This window comes from Leptopilina boulardi, unplaced genomic scaffold (genome assembly GCF_019393585.1).
Source record: "Leptopilina boulardi isolate dan_hultmark-lab unplaced genomic scaffold, ZJU_Lbou_2.1 LbouV2_70, whole genome shotgun sequence".
Lineage (NCBI taxonomy): Eukaryota > Metazoa > Arthropoda > Insecta > Hymenoptera > Figitidae > Leptopilina > Leptopilina boulardi.
In genome coordinates this window covers 1901160-1917237 of record NW_026138017.1, presented here as the reverse complement: position 1 = coordinate 1917237, position 16078 = coordinate 1901160, and the positions used below count along the sequence as shown (strand labels likewise).

The 16078-nt window shown below is 28.3% G+C and overlaps 2 protein-coding genes across 4 annotated transcripts in view; both read right to left on the bottom strand.

Moving 5' to 3' along the window:
* LOC127290573 (BMP and activin membrane-bound inhibitor homolog) overlaps window positions 1–16078 on the bottom strand; it is a 46634-nt gene that overhangs the window by 28319 nt on the left and 2237 nt on the right. The window lies entirely within an intron of this gene.
* LOC127290571 (uncharacterized) lies at window positions 8679–13055 on the bottom strand. Of its 3 annotated transcripts, none has more exons than XM_051319261.1 (8): window positions 12837–13050; window positions 12242–12565; window positions 11688–11866; window positions 9935–10164; window positions 9592–9770; window positions 9351–9510; window positions 9116–9282; window positions 8679–9041 (listed from the first exon to the last, which is right to left on the bottom strand). In XM_051319261.1, exons 1-8 carry the CDS (start codon window positions 12894–12896, stop codon window positions 8682–8684), a joined length of 1659 nt encoding a protein of 552 aa, XP_051175218.1. In that variant the 5' UTR covers window positions 12897–13050; the 3' UTR covers window positions 8679–8681. The 3 variants fall into 3 exon arrangements, with proteins under 3 accessions (XP_051175218.1, XP_051175217.1, XP_051175216.1); XM_051319260.1 differs by adding an exon at window positions 12665–12693 and having other exon boundaries at window positions 9351–9770; window positions 12837–12952; XM_051319259.1 differs by having other exon boundaries at window positions 9351–9770; window positions 12837–13055.

Below are 16078 nucleotides of genomic sequence, written 5' to 3'. Positions count from 1 at the left end.
CTTTCACGTGTAATTTGAAAAGTGGAGATTTTTAGATGTAATTTCGTAAGTGCATGAAATATACATTTGTGACTCTGTGTATAGCGGTTGTATATATATATAAAGACGCAATCATGAGATGGCGCAATTGGCTGCCAGAGTGAATAATATTGTTGAGAGAGCCACGCGGGTAAACGATAAAAGCCTCAGGATCGTTTCATGGCTTTCAAAGCCCGAGAGAGCCGCTCCACGATTCTCACAGTTGCTAAATCAGCCTTGTGCATATTTCTCTTTGGTTCCTCCCGGGCATAAAGATTCCGCGGTGATGAAAATGTCTGTTTGTATACGCAAAAAGGCGCAGCGCCAATTGTGATCCCTTCTGGAAAAATATACCCTTGATAATTTAATCTCCATCAATTCAAGTATACAGGTGCAACTTTTCTTTATTATTCTTACTTAGGTTCTTCAATTCGAAAAAATATATTGAATTCAGGGTTAGATTTTATTTTTTGCAATGTTTCGCAACTTGTGAGCTATGGAAACTTATATTCGCAAAGTATGATATTAAATTGTCTTATCTTGTGAAAATACGCGACACAGAAATCAATGCAATCTTCAAACAATTACGTGTCGTTGTTGACTGAGGCGTTGTTTGTAAAACGTAACTAGCAGCTGATTATGCTCATTAAATATAAGAAGTATGTAATATATTATTATCTCCTTGAAGTATATTGTCGACATTGGATCTAAAGTGGATATATGCAATATATATATATATATACTGATATTTATAGAAGCAGTGCGTGAGAAATGGAGGAGTCGCGACATAAAAAAAGAGATTGATTTTATATAATACGTGTGTGATTGCTCATTATGCACACATATCATAATATTGATCAAGCAACGTAATTCTTATTTAATAACTGCCATTACAATGATCACTGCTTCAGTATATATTTAGATTTTCAGGAAATAATTTTAAAAATAATTTAGCTATAGAAGAATTCAGTTAAATATTATTAAATTAGAAACTGCAAGGATCATTAATAAATGTCTTGAAAGTTTATAATTTAGAGCAATATAGATATCTTGATCATTTGAAAGTGCTTCAATGATTTTGATCGATATTAATAATTTTTTATTTTAAAAATTCAGTCTTGACAAATTTTAATCTACTATATTTGACTTTCATAGAAGTGACATATATAGTTTTCAAATACCTGCTATAATTACCATTTCTAATCAATTTGTTATATGCTTGTAATTATAAATTTTTCAAGATTACGCGTGGGTTTAATAATTTAATACCATAGCTTTTCTTTCGAATATCGAACTCAATTAAAATTAAATCGACTGAATTTAATCAGTATATATTTATTAATAATATACATTAGAATAGTTAGAAATTTTATATATATTTGCTTTTTATGGAAGTTTATTTTAGAAAAATATTCGCATGGGAAATAAAATGAATGAATAAAACTGCTGCGTGCGAATCATGAAAAATTTTAGCTACTCATCGTTGATGGGAGCTCATTCATTTGAATGCAGTGCAATTCCATACACGATAATTTAACATTAAACTCGTATAAATATATCTATATGTCTTTTCATATAAACATGATCTTCACTTAAGTGTTACTTATCGACCACACATTAAATATTTTTCATTAATAAAACGTAGCTTGTTTAATATTTCCGAAAGAACATTTTTTTCTTATTTTCTTTATGGCGAAAATGATGTTAGTCATTAATCGGAGGCTTTTTCCAATGTATAATTACAAAAAGAAAGAAAGATTCTCTGTATAATAAAAGTGACAAGACAAGAAATTTATATAAAGAATTCACTAAAAGGCGTATGTACAAAAGGAGTATATAGTCGCACTTAGCAGAGGAGGAACGCGGAATGCGCCAAGAAAGAAAACGGATCGCTCTTTCGCTCCTACCCCCTTTTAATTTATAGTTCGCATTCGTTAATCGTAAATTAACAAACCTCGTTCCCCCACGCGCAAAGCTGAGATAGCAATACAACATTAAAAAAAAAAATGGTGAACATCTACAAATATAAACTCCATACTATTTTTGAACCTTGTTTATATCCTGTACATGATTGAATTTTCAATAAATGACAAATTTAATTTTGAATTTTTATTAAAAATTCAACTTTAATCTCATTATATACTTGAGATTAATATAAACAAGAATTGTCTATTTCCGACAAGAATAATCTTTTTCTCGCGTAGCTACTTGTCAGTATTATCTTGTCACCCCCGAGGTTTTCTCGAACGGTAAATACAAAACTTGAATGTTGTTGAATTCGGACAGAATGCGTGCATTGTTGAGAGGGAGATTTTTATCGCTTGGTAACTCAAGCTTGTGATTATGTTTTTGACGTAACGGTTACGGAGGAGAAAATTATAAAGGAAATATCTCTTTAGTTAAAGTTAAATATTTAAATTACTTTGCACAGGACAATATGTGTTGAAGATTTTGTTGTGCGGGGAACTTGGAAATAAATCTGTTCATGTTGTGGCGTCAAAATCAAATTAGAAAGGTATCATAAACATTTTCCGCGAAGTACTCAAGGTTATGCCTTAGAAAACGGTGCAAATATAATGGAAAAGTCACATGGAATATACAGTAGTTATACTTGGCACATAGTACATTTTATTCGCATGCTCATTAGGATTAGATGGAACGAATTGCTTTGATATTATTATATATATATACACACGGGAAAACAAGCTCGTAAAAAGATATTCATGGGAAATCTCGTAAATTGCAGACAATCACTCCTTCTTTGCGCTAATACAACTCCTGGGATTAGGAATTATATATATTGCAATCTTTTATCTTTAATGGTGCAATATGTCATGGAATATTTTAATTCTTCGTTAATAAATGCCACCTTTTTTTTATAAAGCAGAAAAATCCACTTTTTCCATGTTAATGAAATCGTTATGGAATTTATTAAATTTTCTCATACATTGATTTATAAGAATCATAATTTATATTTTTGAAACAAAAAAATTGGAAGAAGAAAAGCAGAAGGATATAAAATCAGATAAGAGGTGACTAAAAAGTATAATTAAATGACATTTGGAACAATTGAAAGTCGTCGTGTGGAGGAAAAGTGATTATTGCCGGGTATTTATATGCCTTGAGGCTGTGCAATTAAGTGGTTGTATAGGTACTTTTGCGATCGAATAAAAACAGTTCGGGCACAATATAATCAGCTCGTTATCGTTGCAATAATCGAATCGCATATATCAAATAGGGTTGTCGATTGACTTTTATTCGATGCTCTGAATATGTTTGCCTCATCAAAAGTTGGTTCCCTTTCTGTATATATATATGAAGAATAAAATTTTACTCCCATCAATTTTTGTGCGGATATTACAAAAATCTCACACGGAGAAAAATGAATTAAATCTAATGAAATTTAACTATTTCGTATTCAGATTATTAGTCCTGAATAGTGGATTTAGGGTCCTTTAAATGATTGTTGTTTTTGCTTGTTTCGACCCTTCTTGAATCGGATTTTTAAAATAGAACTAACAAATCTGGTTTGTTTGTACAGTTTTCTCATTTTGATAATCCGATTGTAAATGCATTTTTGATTAAAATTGTAACTTTTTTCGCATCGGATTTCTAAAGAAACAAACATTTATCACATTAGAGTTTTCATTTGTAGAATGTAGTTTGGTCCCTGGTCAGTAGGAGGGTGCGAATGTGACAGCCGCCACTTCCGTATGCCAACTGGGCATATACGACTTTGGTATATATATATATATATATATATATATATATATATATATATATATATATATATATATATATATATATATATATATATATATATATATATATATATATATATATATAGTTAAAGTTTAGTTAGAGTGAGATAGTCCATTATTTAGGATGTGTGAGGTTAGTATGTACACGTGTGTATAAGCTTAAAGTGTATAAGTTCAGGCCAATGTGGTACACAGCTCGTTGTCACGCACGCATGCACACCCGTGTAGACCTCAATGCGCCAGGCGCCACTTTGAGCTCATGTATGTGTGCATATATGATTACTGCTTTTGTGCACTCACACTAATATGTATATGACTCGCGTTACGTTCAACCGTCTGAGTCGCAAAGGATGAGCTCGCATTTTCGAACGCGTTGCGGCGCCATGTAATTATTTAGTAGACAAAGGAGCGGACATTTTATTACTTTCCTTTTGGCTTCTGTCGCCATATTCCAGACAAATAATTCAAGATTCCGATGAAATTCGTAAGATATGAAAAGCATATGATTATAATGAAACATCATTATATATATCTTGATATTTTCATTTTAGAGAGACTTCCGGTTTCTTTTGTTATTGAATAAAACGTTACAGTTTCATAAAAAATTATTTGACGATTCATAAAATAAAAATTGGATTTAAAAATAAGAAACGCTGTATAATAAAGTAGTTATGTTTCTACTTCATGTATATATACCTGCAATGATAGTGGACAAATCAATTTAAAATGGAAGATCAGATAAAATGGACTCGATTCATTAATTCTAATTCGAAAACATTCTGAAAGTTGACTATCTGTTGTCTTGTTTTTAATCATTCCATCTCAATGGCTTTCTATATCTTAATGACACAAAAAAGACGTAAATTGTTATCATTATGTAAAAAAAAAGAAACGACGATAATTATAAAGAAAACAAACATTGTATAGAATTTATAAATGGATTTGGAGTGCCAAATAAAAGATGTGAAGAGCTTTTTGTACACGGAAAGAAAAAATCTGAGAAATATTTTGATACTCAGTATTAAAATGTTGGATGAAAGTGTAATTCTAAAGAAAAATCTCATACTGTATCTGAAATTAACAGAGAAATAACTTATAATAAAGTCTAAAGAAAAAAAGGCTGAATATGATGAAAGTTTCGATTAATGTGAAATAAATTACAATACTGTATTGAAATGTGAAATCTGTCCATGAAATATTAAATCTTCATATTCGTTGAAATATTTTTAATACAGTATAGTAATTTTGTCGAATCAGTGTAAAATGAATTACAATACTGTATATAAATATAAAACCTGATAGTCTTCATACTGCTCAAAACATTTTTAAGACAGTATAGTAATTTTTTTCATACATTAAATTTATTTAAAAAAATAATATTTCGCACTTTTAGTTTATTTAATCACCACATATCTTGATATTGCACCCAACAACTTGTTCATCCTTCACCACTTATATACATTTTAACCTCTAACGGTTATTTATATACTTAATAATAGCCTACCTAACAGAAAATATTCCAACGCAAGGAATTGAACGCACGCCCTAAAACTTATAGATCGCAACCCTAACCAACCAACCACGCAACGCTCGCTGCAAGAAACTGTACAATATTCGATGACCTTCTTCCTTTAGAATAAAAACTTTTAACTACAGATTTGAAGTGCCCTAGGTCCATAATTACTCTATGAATATATTTTACTGATTGCATTACAGTAAAATTACCTTTCTTTTCATATATTTAAATATTTAAAATACAAATTCATTTTATATTTTTAAATTATTTTTATTAATTAATAATAAATTATATTTAAAAAATTAATAATTTATAATGTGAAAAATTGGAAAAAATTTCAAATATTTTGAAAATATTAATAAGTTAATTTTAAGTAATAATAATGATAAAGTTGCATATCATATCTTTAGAATTTATATATGTATTTTAAATAAGTTTGTTTTATTTATTTTATTATTTCTTAAAAAAATTTAAACTGAGTTATTTCAGTATAAACATGTATTGATATTTTATAGGAGTTTGCAGGTTCAGTATCACAAGAAGTACAAATTATCTAAATTGCAAAGTTAATTGAGAATCGCAATTAACATTTATTTATTTACCAACAATTAATATCACAAAATAATTCATTTGAAAATTCCATGTGACGTTTTCATACAATTTTTTTACATGGAATTTTACATTACTCACAGCCAAGACTTGCAAATATAGTGACAACCATTCGGTAACTTATTTCTAACTGTGATTGTAACATCTTGAAGGTTGCACAACTTTAACATATCCCATGAATAATTATTATCATCAAATACTTGGAAGGCTTGTAAATGATTATCAAAAAACACATCATTAAGTTTCTTCGTAATAATGCGACAGTCATACTTTTCGATAATATTAATTACGTGTACTACATGAAACAGTGGGCCCTCTTCTGAGGGAACGACAATAATACTGTTTACTTTAATTTTTCGACCCAGATATTTAATCCACTGTGTTTTTTTAATTGAACCATTTGAGTGAGATAGCAGAGAGATGAATTCGTTAGATTCCGAAATTTGTGTAAGTGCAACTTGTTTAATAGTACCACTTGTAAACAGAGGATAAGAACAATGTTTGCTCAAGAATCTATAATTTAAAATTAGTTGATGCTTAATCGCGATCGTTCGGCAAACGTTTATTCTACAACGAGATACATGAGAAGTCACTTTTCCCTCTTGGTGCTTTGATTCGAAACGCATACACGTACTTACATTTAAAATACCGAGAGCTTCAAGAATACGAGCATAATGTATTAGAAAGTGATGCTTTGGTTTCATTTTACCCGGGAAAATTTCAGAATGTAACTTTAAATACTCTTCGATTAAATTATCAAGAGAAACGTAAGTTTTTTCATGAACAGTTTTGCTGAATGCTATATCGACAATTTGTTTAAGTTTCTTAAGGAGTAACCATTGCTTGTTATCCTCTGATACAGATTTGGTACTCTCTATAATCAGTAATATATTTCGAATTAGAGATAACATTTCAGAAGCCGACATTATTATACATTTTTTTTTAAGATGTTTTTCTAAAATAGGTGGAGGTTTATTTTCATTATCGTTCGAACCGTACATAAAACTTTTTAATCTATCATTAAAATCTTGTAGTGAAAATAATTTCATTATATATATAAAATAATATAACACAAGCGCGACATCATAACGACAAACACCTTCTAACAGATCGTGTTGGGGATCAACAGCTGTATTTTGAGTTACATGGTAATAATCGACTTCGTTAAAAACACAAGTTTCTTTTAATCCAGAGCGAGAAGCATTTTTTTGGGATAAAAGAGACTCATAATTTTTTTTGTCGCGAAGTATGCAATCACGTTCGTTAAATATTTTGGAAATATTTTTGTGCTCAGTTAAACAGAATCTACAAAAAAAATTTGCAGAAAAACTTTCAGTGAAACCAAGAATACCATGAAGACCTAAATTATCGCCTATAATCAGGGTCAATAAAAAGTAGATTCGAATTTCTTCATTATTAATTATTACAGGTATGCCCTCGGATTGAAGAGAGTTAATCTCTTCGATTGCTTTAGAAAAAATTTTTTTATTGTGAAACACTGCACGACTTTTTGTATTAAAAAGAATAAAAAGAAAAATGTTTTCTATTTTAGCTTGAAATTCAGGAGGTAACACTGGAATGTTCAAATAACAAGCACCACACTTTGATACTCCTTTATGACTTCCTAAAGGGTTGTTATTTTCATAATCATCGAAAAACATTACTAAGGGAAGAACAATTTTATCGTCATAAATTTTAGATTTTTCTTTCCATAGAGATCCTTGGACAATGTTTTTAACTATTGTGGAATGTTTTTCAGCGTTTTTTAAGTATTGAAGAGTACTTTCCAAAACATTCGGCATTTCGAAAAATTTTTTAAAAACTTCTCTGATTGGTATAAATTGGGACACAATAACTTTGTCAACTAATTCCATTTTTCCTTCTTTTTCAACTGGTACTTTTTGGTTACCAAGCGCGTAAGATTGAGGAGGAATGAAAGTTCCAAGTTTTTTATAGGTAGAAAAACGTCGCGATTCAGTACTTAATGCATCGAAAGGTTCTAATTTTTTTTTAAAAATTGAATCAATTTCAGTGACGGAAATCGAATCAGTCCCTAACTGTGTAGCTCGATTATGAATTTCTTTTCGAATATCATCACATTGATTGTGAACCAATGTCATTACATCGTGCCCGATTTCATCTACTCTTATTCTTGATATATCCGGAAATTTATAAAGTTTCGCGAAAAAGTGGAGACATTTTTCTTTAAATTGACAATCTTTCAAACAATTTTCATCTAATGTATCAGAAAATTCCCAGAAAATATCTTGATCTTCAAAAATTACATCTGAAGCATCAGACGAAGTATCAGATGAATCATCGGTTTCATCTAATAAATTCAAAGATTCTTGTATATCTTCCGCATTTGTTATTTCTAACGTTTCTACTGAAAGTTTTTCTGCCTTTTTAAATTCAACTGTCTGCTTTTGTAATATCTCATGTTTAAAAAATCGATGTTTTTTATAAGAATTAAATTTTGAATATGCTCGAGAACAATCTGACTCGGCGCAACGAAAAGTCGTTAAATTAACGTGAGACAGTTGGATATGTGCCACTAATTGCTTATTATCAGCAAAAGAAGATTCGCATACAAAACAACGAAACATAACGAAAATTATTATCGCTAAATAAAGAAATCGTAAAATACCCGTTAAAGTCATTACAATACAACTTAAAATTTTGTCTTTAGAAGACTTAAAAACGAAATAACTTGTATTTAAATTCTGCTTAAATAAAAAAATACTTTGTTTTAAAAATTAAAACATATTAACAGGCGCTTAGTTTTCTATCACTTTCGAAAGTTCAATAGCCTGCTTTGTTTGAGCTATAAGAACATTAAGTTTGTTTGAAATTCTTTTCCCGGTGATATTAATTCCATACAGGGCGCTTTGAATAAAATGCCATATAGATTTCGAATACATTGGGTACTCACAGTTAAAAGATTGAAAACTCATGAAACTCAAGTGAAAGGCATTAAGCAACGTATCACATTCATAGGTTATGTTACTGAAGACAACGTAAAATTTTTCAATTTTTACCAATGGGCCAACAATAACTGTGAGTGGTTTAAAATCTTCCTTTTTTTCGTTAGCGTTCTCTCGTATTTTGTCTAATGTTGGCTGGAATTCGCTTACGGTCTAAAAAATTGCAGTTACAAATTAATTTGTTTTATATAAAAAAAAATTATTTATTTTATTTAAAATCATCTTACCTTGACATGCAACATGTAAGTATCACGTTTTTCCTGTGTATTTAATTTTGTATACTGTTTTGCTAATTCGTTGCTTTGGTCCTTTCGTTTTCGTTTTCCTTGAACAAAAGAATTCCCGCAGGGAATTACATACAGCAACAAATAAAACAATATAACATCTTGAGAAGCTGAAAAAAGTAAATTGTTGCAAAAGAAAAAGAAATTGTAAAAGTTAAAAAAAGAATAAATTGCTTACAGGAATCCAGAGCTGACAATAACGACAAAAGAATTTTATCATTCGCATCTGCAATTCTAGTTGTATTTAAATGTTGAACTAAAATTGGCTTAACTACATTCCAAAATTGAGGAAAAGGATTCGTCGAATCCGGATACAACAGCTTGAAGTCTAATTCAATCTGAAAAAAAGTTGTCATTAAAATAATGAAAATCAGTGATACTTTTTTAAAGAAAATATCTAATAAAAAAAAATAAAATACTAATTTTCTTCCTTCGTGCTCTTTAAAAGCTTTAATTGAATCAAGGTACTCGTTTAAGCTTTTTTTATTAGACAATAACATTTCCCTTCGGTCGGAAAATGTTGATTTCCAAAGCTTCTCAATAACGTCCCAAGGTGTAGAGTTTTCCTCCAGCCAACGAAGATCTCTTGATTGTGAATCTAAATGATTTATTTTGAAAAATAAAGAATAAAAAAACGTTTCTGTTTTAACAAGTAATTTAAATTAATCTTATTGGCTATAAAAAATTGCAATAAGTTAATTTCACGTTTAAAAATTTTTTACTTGTAAAGTTTTAAAAAAATGTAGTGAATAAAAGTTTAACCTGATATTATGAACGTTTTTTCCTCCGGCTTAGTTTTTTTTGATGGCTTTAATATGCCTGCTTTCCTCAATTTGGCTTTCTCGTAATTAAAGTTATCATAAAGCCTGCCTGATGCTAAAATTCTACATCCGTTTTCGATGTGAAACGGCGAATAATAAACTGCCACCCCTTCGTTTGGAAAAGTTTTTACAATTTCGGAAGCCAAAAATTTAAATTTACGTTTATCGATTCTATAAAATAAACAGAAATATGTTAAACTTCGTAAATTAATTAACCTTCGCCGGACTGGATACTTTTTATATACACGGTTGACAAGATCCCACCCAGGGTGGGCCAAATGTTTTCTTCTTTGTATATTGCAATAAAAACTTAGAATCATTCAGTTTTTTTCCAAAATTGTTATATGTTACCAAATAATATATTTTATTAATGTTTTGTTGATTTTTTATTTGTTTAAACAATTTATTATTAATAATTTATAACTTTTTCAAATATACATACGACAGTAGAAGAATTTTATAAATTTGTTACATTTTCTTCGTAGTTATTAATTCAAAGGTTATAAATAAAATAAAATATATAATTCAATTTGCAACAACTATTATTATAAATTGTTTAAACAAATAATTGTTGCTATTTATTAACATTCTTCATAATATTCCTAGAAAATTGCAATTTTTTTCTAATTTTGCAACTTAACAAGCACAACATAATAACACAAAGATTTTATATGAATTTACTATTTAACCAATTGTTTAAACAATTGTTGAATTTACAATTTTACATCAAATCTATCTTTTATTATATTCGGCTTGATGAGTTGCAAAATTAGAAAAAAGGCAACTTTCCAGGTGCCGTACAAAAAAAGTTAGTAAATAACAACAATAAATTGTTTAAACAATTGTTGAATTAATAATTTTACATCAAATCTATCTTTTATTATATTCGGCTTGATAAATTGCAAAATTAGAAAAAAAATGCATCTTTCTAGGTGCAGAACAAAAAAAGTTAGTAAATAATAACAATAATTGTTTAAACAATTGTTGAATTAATAATTTTACATCAAATCTATCTTTTATTATATTCCGCTTGATAAATTGCAAAATTAGAAAAAAACTGCATCTTTCTAGGTGCAGAACAAAGAAAGTTAATAAATAATAACAATAAATTGTTTAAACAAATGAAAAATGAAATATAATATTTTTTATATCTACTATTTGACATCATAAAACACTCACAGTGAAAAGTCTGCATGATTTCAAGTCTTTTTGTAAAATAGAATTAAAAAAATATCTGAATTATCCCCGTTATCTCCGTACATACATTGATAAAAGTTATAAATAATCAAGAAGAAATTTTTTTTAAAAATTTGTTTTTACATTTTTTGAAAGTTCTTAAGATTTTGTTCAGTGACTTAAAATCGCGATTCAATTAAGGCAAAACTTTAGAAGATATGGCAATTTCAATTTGTCTGGCCCACCCTGGGTGGGCATCTTGTCAAGCGAAGGTTAAAGTTTTAAAATTATTTAAAAAATTGTTAATAGAATAATTTTTATTTTATTTCTTTTTTAATTATTAGATGAAATATAAACTAAGTACTAAATCCCAATAGAGTAAAAGGAATTTAAAAATATGTAATGTTAATACAATATTTATTTAAAAGTATCTTCAGCAAAAACAGTTAAATATTAATTTTTTTAAAAGAGAATAAAACAGAGATGACCATATTTCATTTTAACTATATTTTACTTACTTCCAATCATCTATCTGTTCTCCTACTTTGAGGTACTTAAGCAATTTCTCCTTTTCACTTCTAATTATCAAATGCACTAACAGAGTCCTTGATTGATCACTGAGGAAGTTTCTGTTATCAATGTAGGCCTTGAGAATTACCTTCCCTTCGCCACTGCTCTCCAAGAAATGTTGTAAAACCTGAAACAAGTAATATTGCTAAATATTTAGGCTAACAAAAACAATAATTTTTCAAATTAATTTTATTGATTTATGTATCTTCTTAATTAAAATCAATGTTTTTATTTAAATTAAATCAGTTCGTAAAAAACAGTAAATTATAATACAATGTAAGTAAGTTATTTTCATCATAAAATAGTATTTTTTCGAAAATAGGTAATTAAATTGTACCAAAAATTGTTATAAATAATACCTTCTCATGTGATGAGAATGTAAAAATATTGAAGTTTATACAATAACAAATTTATATCTATTGAAAAAGTCGCCAAGTTAGAGAGTATTTAATAGTTATTAATAATTATAATATTTCATGGAATTTAATTTTTTATTACTTACCCAATTCGAAGTGTTTTTGACTGAAGATCCTGAAGTACAATCAGTTTGCTCTAAACGGCAATCATTTAGCATTGAACTGCTATCATTTTGCTCTAAAGTGAAATTAAGTACGTCTTTTTCTAAACAGGATCCATTATAATGTACACTTTCTTGTACAATAGAAATCAATTTCTCACTTAAATCGTTATCATTATTTGTAGATACATTTGTGAACAAACAGGGAGCACCGACATCAACAATATTTGACCTCGAAACAGGACTCAAATCTGTAAACTGCTTGTTTACACTGCCTTCAAACTCGTACGATTCTACACGGCAACAGTTCTGGAATTTAATTGAAAACTTAGAACTCGAATATAAGTTTTTAAAATTAAGTAAAATTCCCCTTTCACATTATTCATTATATTTTATATAAATGCTTACATTAGGCTGCAGAGAATCCATTTCGAAACCTAATATAAAAAAATTTTATAAGTAATAAAAATCTACTTTGAAAAATAAAAAATAAAAATTGTGTTTTGTAAATTAAGAAACAAATGAATTTAAAAAATAACAATAATGACACAGAGTAATAAATAATAAATATTATACTCACCATCAATATTTCAATAAAACAAAAAACTCTCACAATAATAAAAATCACCGGAATACACATTAAACACGTGCGAAACTTGAGAAAAAGCGGCACAACTGAATATTTAACAGGCTGATATGCGCAGCAGGCTAGCGCGCAACTGACACATGCGCAATTCTACAAAATCTTTTAAACAGTATAATAATTTTCTTAAGCATGGTTTGGAAATTTGTCTAGAATCATCTTTCTCATAAGTATTAAAAGAGTTTAGGTTCTGTATAATGATAATTTCGTAAAATATAATATTAAATTTACTACATCTGAAAGTATTTCTTTCATTATGTAAAAATAATTATTAGCTATAATTTTCTTAATACGTCTCAGACATTTTATTATACACATAATAAAATTGCTTAAAAGTCTTGAAAGAAACTTTAGCAAATCAAATAAATATTAAAATTATCCCATTTCATCCAACTTTTCAATACCAGTATTAAAATATTCTTTACATTTTTTCTTTCCGTGTATGAGTCAAAGCACAGGTATATAAATATCTTTCAAATAGCTCTCAATAGACTCTTGTATAGTGAAAGAGAAAGATCATTCCAGGGATTTAAGGATCTTATAAACGCTCCTGTAAAATATAAAAGGCATTTTTGCCTTTTTGAGACTCTTTTATTGACACTGCTTCCCTTCTTTTTGAATGTTTGTTAAAAATCGTTTAATGATGTATCAATTTTTCAGATACATCTGAAAGTTAAATATAATTTGACATAATGAACAAGACTATTGCGTAATAAATGGTTGTACACGATTTCTCTCATTACGAAAGTCGCCATTTTTCTGTCTTCTGGAGAATTCTTGTCTCTTATATATATATGCCGTCGCAATGTCAGAATCAAGGAAAAGCAAGTAACAAGTGGTCTTAAAGTGCAGAGAGAAGAAAGTTCTTTTCTTTTTTTGTTAGAAATTAGTCAATTACGTGTGTAATTATGAACTCTTGCTCGCAAATATATATATATACATATTCGCACTAGCAGACACGAGCATTCTGTACAAAGAAAAAAAAAAGAACTTTGAGAGATGCGTCAACGCGCCAGAAACACCAAACAACGAGTCACTCGTAAATGTCAACTCAACTGACGGCTTCTGTCACTACCCATGCAAATACATTTAATTCAAGTACCGTCATTGTCTTTTAAATAGGTCACGGAAAGAGAAAGAGCGATAACCGAAGAAAGTATGTGTCCCGAACAATAATCCCTCGACCTCCAAATCATTCAAATTTGTTTTAAATCCATTGGGAAAAATTCGCGCATTACCTGACCTACAACGAACGTAATACATATTATACATTGAATCACAAAATTGGTTACTATTATTAAATTATGGTAAAAATGATTTCAAATATTACTTAAAAAGAATGTACATGACAGAAAAAAGTTTAATTACTGAATTTACATTTATTGAAATTGTATATACAATTCGGTTATAGTAAATTTACAATCATATACGCTGCTTTTTTAATTTTTCTTTGCGAAATAAATCATCGTCAAAAACATTGGGAAATATTTTCAAATAACATCAGAGAAAACTAATAGCGCTTTTAATATATATACAAGCGAATACAATCTTCTATATATATGTAAGAAATCTTATAAATGATTGATTTAAGAGAATAGTTGGTCAATTCGCGCCGTTCTCCGAATACACTGCGTATAGATAAGATTAATAACGCGCGGACAGATAGTAATAATTAAATTAACTGAAAGGCAATCAACTGAGACGCGCTCTGATTATTGATGATAATGCGACACATTAAAAAAAGCCGCCTGATTAATGATTTTTCGATAAAAATAAAGAAAAGAAAGAAATGTTTATACATTATATACGCAAGCACATCTGCCTGATTGAATTCAATAGTTTTAAGTTTTATTATTCTTTAATTGAAAATTATATTGATTTGATTTTATAGAAATTAATTTGAAAATAAATTTTAGTTTTTGACAACAAAATGTTTAAGCAAAATTTTTATATGTTGTCTCAACAAAATTTTAATTGTCTATCCAAATTGGTTGACGCACAACCAAAATTAGAAAGAGATTTTTGTTGGCAGTAGTAAAATTTGTGGTTGTGACAAACCAAAATGTTGATGCAATATAAAAATTTTTGGAACGTTTTAAAACCAAACCCTATTTTCAGTGTTCTTTTTTTTAATTTCGTGTATTTGATATATAATTTTATGGGAAGAAATAATCTAAATTTCTCTAAGATCTGGCAACAGTGCAATGCTGAAGGGATCGCGCACACTGCTGGAAACGTTAAATGGAATCATGGTTTCCGTAAAATGAGATCCTTAAAGTCACGTACTCGTCTAGTCGAACATTTATAAGATCCACATGTACATTCCAGATTCATGTGTATTTAAAATCACGTCTTGGCAAACGAATAATGTACATTTGTGTATATACTATTTATATATGTATTTATACACTTCAGTGCACGTATAACATTTTCAAGCAACTAAAGATTGCATTTGTATTAATATATTCTTATTCTATATATTACCCACACATGTGGATCATTTATCTAAATTCACATGTTATTTCCCTTTCAAGAAACTTTAGAAAATACACTATAAATGAATCGTATTTTGTTTGTATATAGAGTATTTTATTACATATACGGATTGTATTTTTTTATTTTTAACTTTTCTCTTTTAGATCTTCAAAATTTTGTTTTACGTCAAAATGAAAATTTTATAGAGCAAACTTTTGCGATTGTTCAAATATGAATTCGTGCTGTCAAGTAAAAACAATTGCTTGTTTCTGTAGAATTTAACTTATTTCTGTAACTTTCAACAATATGAATTAAAATAGAATGAAGAAGAAAATTATGTATGTTCCAAACGAAAAATACTTTTTCATAAATAATTTTTGAGTTCAAAATTAGATTTTTGAAATGAATGAGAAAAATCAGATAAATCCATAATGGAAATATAAATAATAATTATTCTTGGATTTATCAGTTGACCTTTATTGAAAGTGTCTCAATTTTTCCATATTAACTTCCCAATGTAATGTCATTTTATAATTATATAATATATTTCGAGTTATAAATAATTTTATCAAGATTTGTTTAACATCTGGAAATTTCAATTAAAAAAAGAATTTTATGATCATTAAAAATTCGTGCAATTAAATAATTTTTAAATAATGGAAAACCTTTTTTTTTATTTAATTACTCTATAAAAAAAAAAAAGT

What these genes read in the sequence shown, in the direction of transcription:
- LOC127290571 (XM_051319259.1), bottom strand. Translation starts at nt 12,896, where the DNA reads ATGTGTATTCCGGTGATTTTTATTATTGTGAGAGTTTTTTGTTTTATT. An exon ending in AAAAACGTTCATAATATCAG is followed by an intron (nt 9,771 to 9,934) that starts GTTAAACTTTTA and finishes TAAATCATTTAG; the next exon opens with ATTCACAATCAAGAGATCTT. An exon ending in ATTGTCAGCTCTGGATTCCT is followed by an intron (nt 9,283 to 9,350) that starts GTAAGCAATTTA and finishes TACTTTTTTCAG; the next exon opens with CTTCTCAAGATGTTATATTG.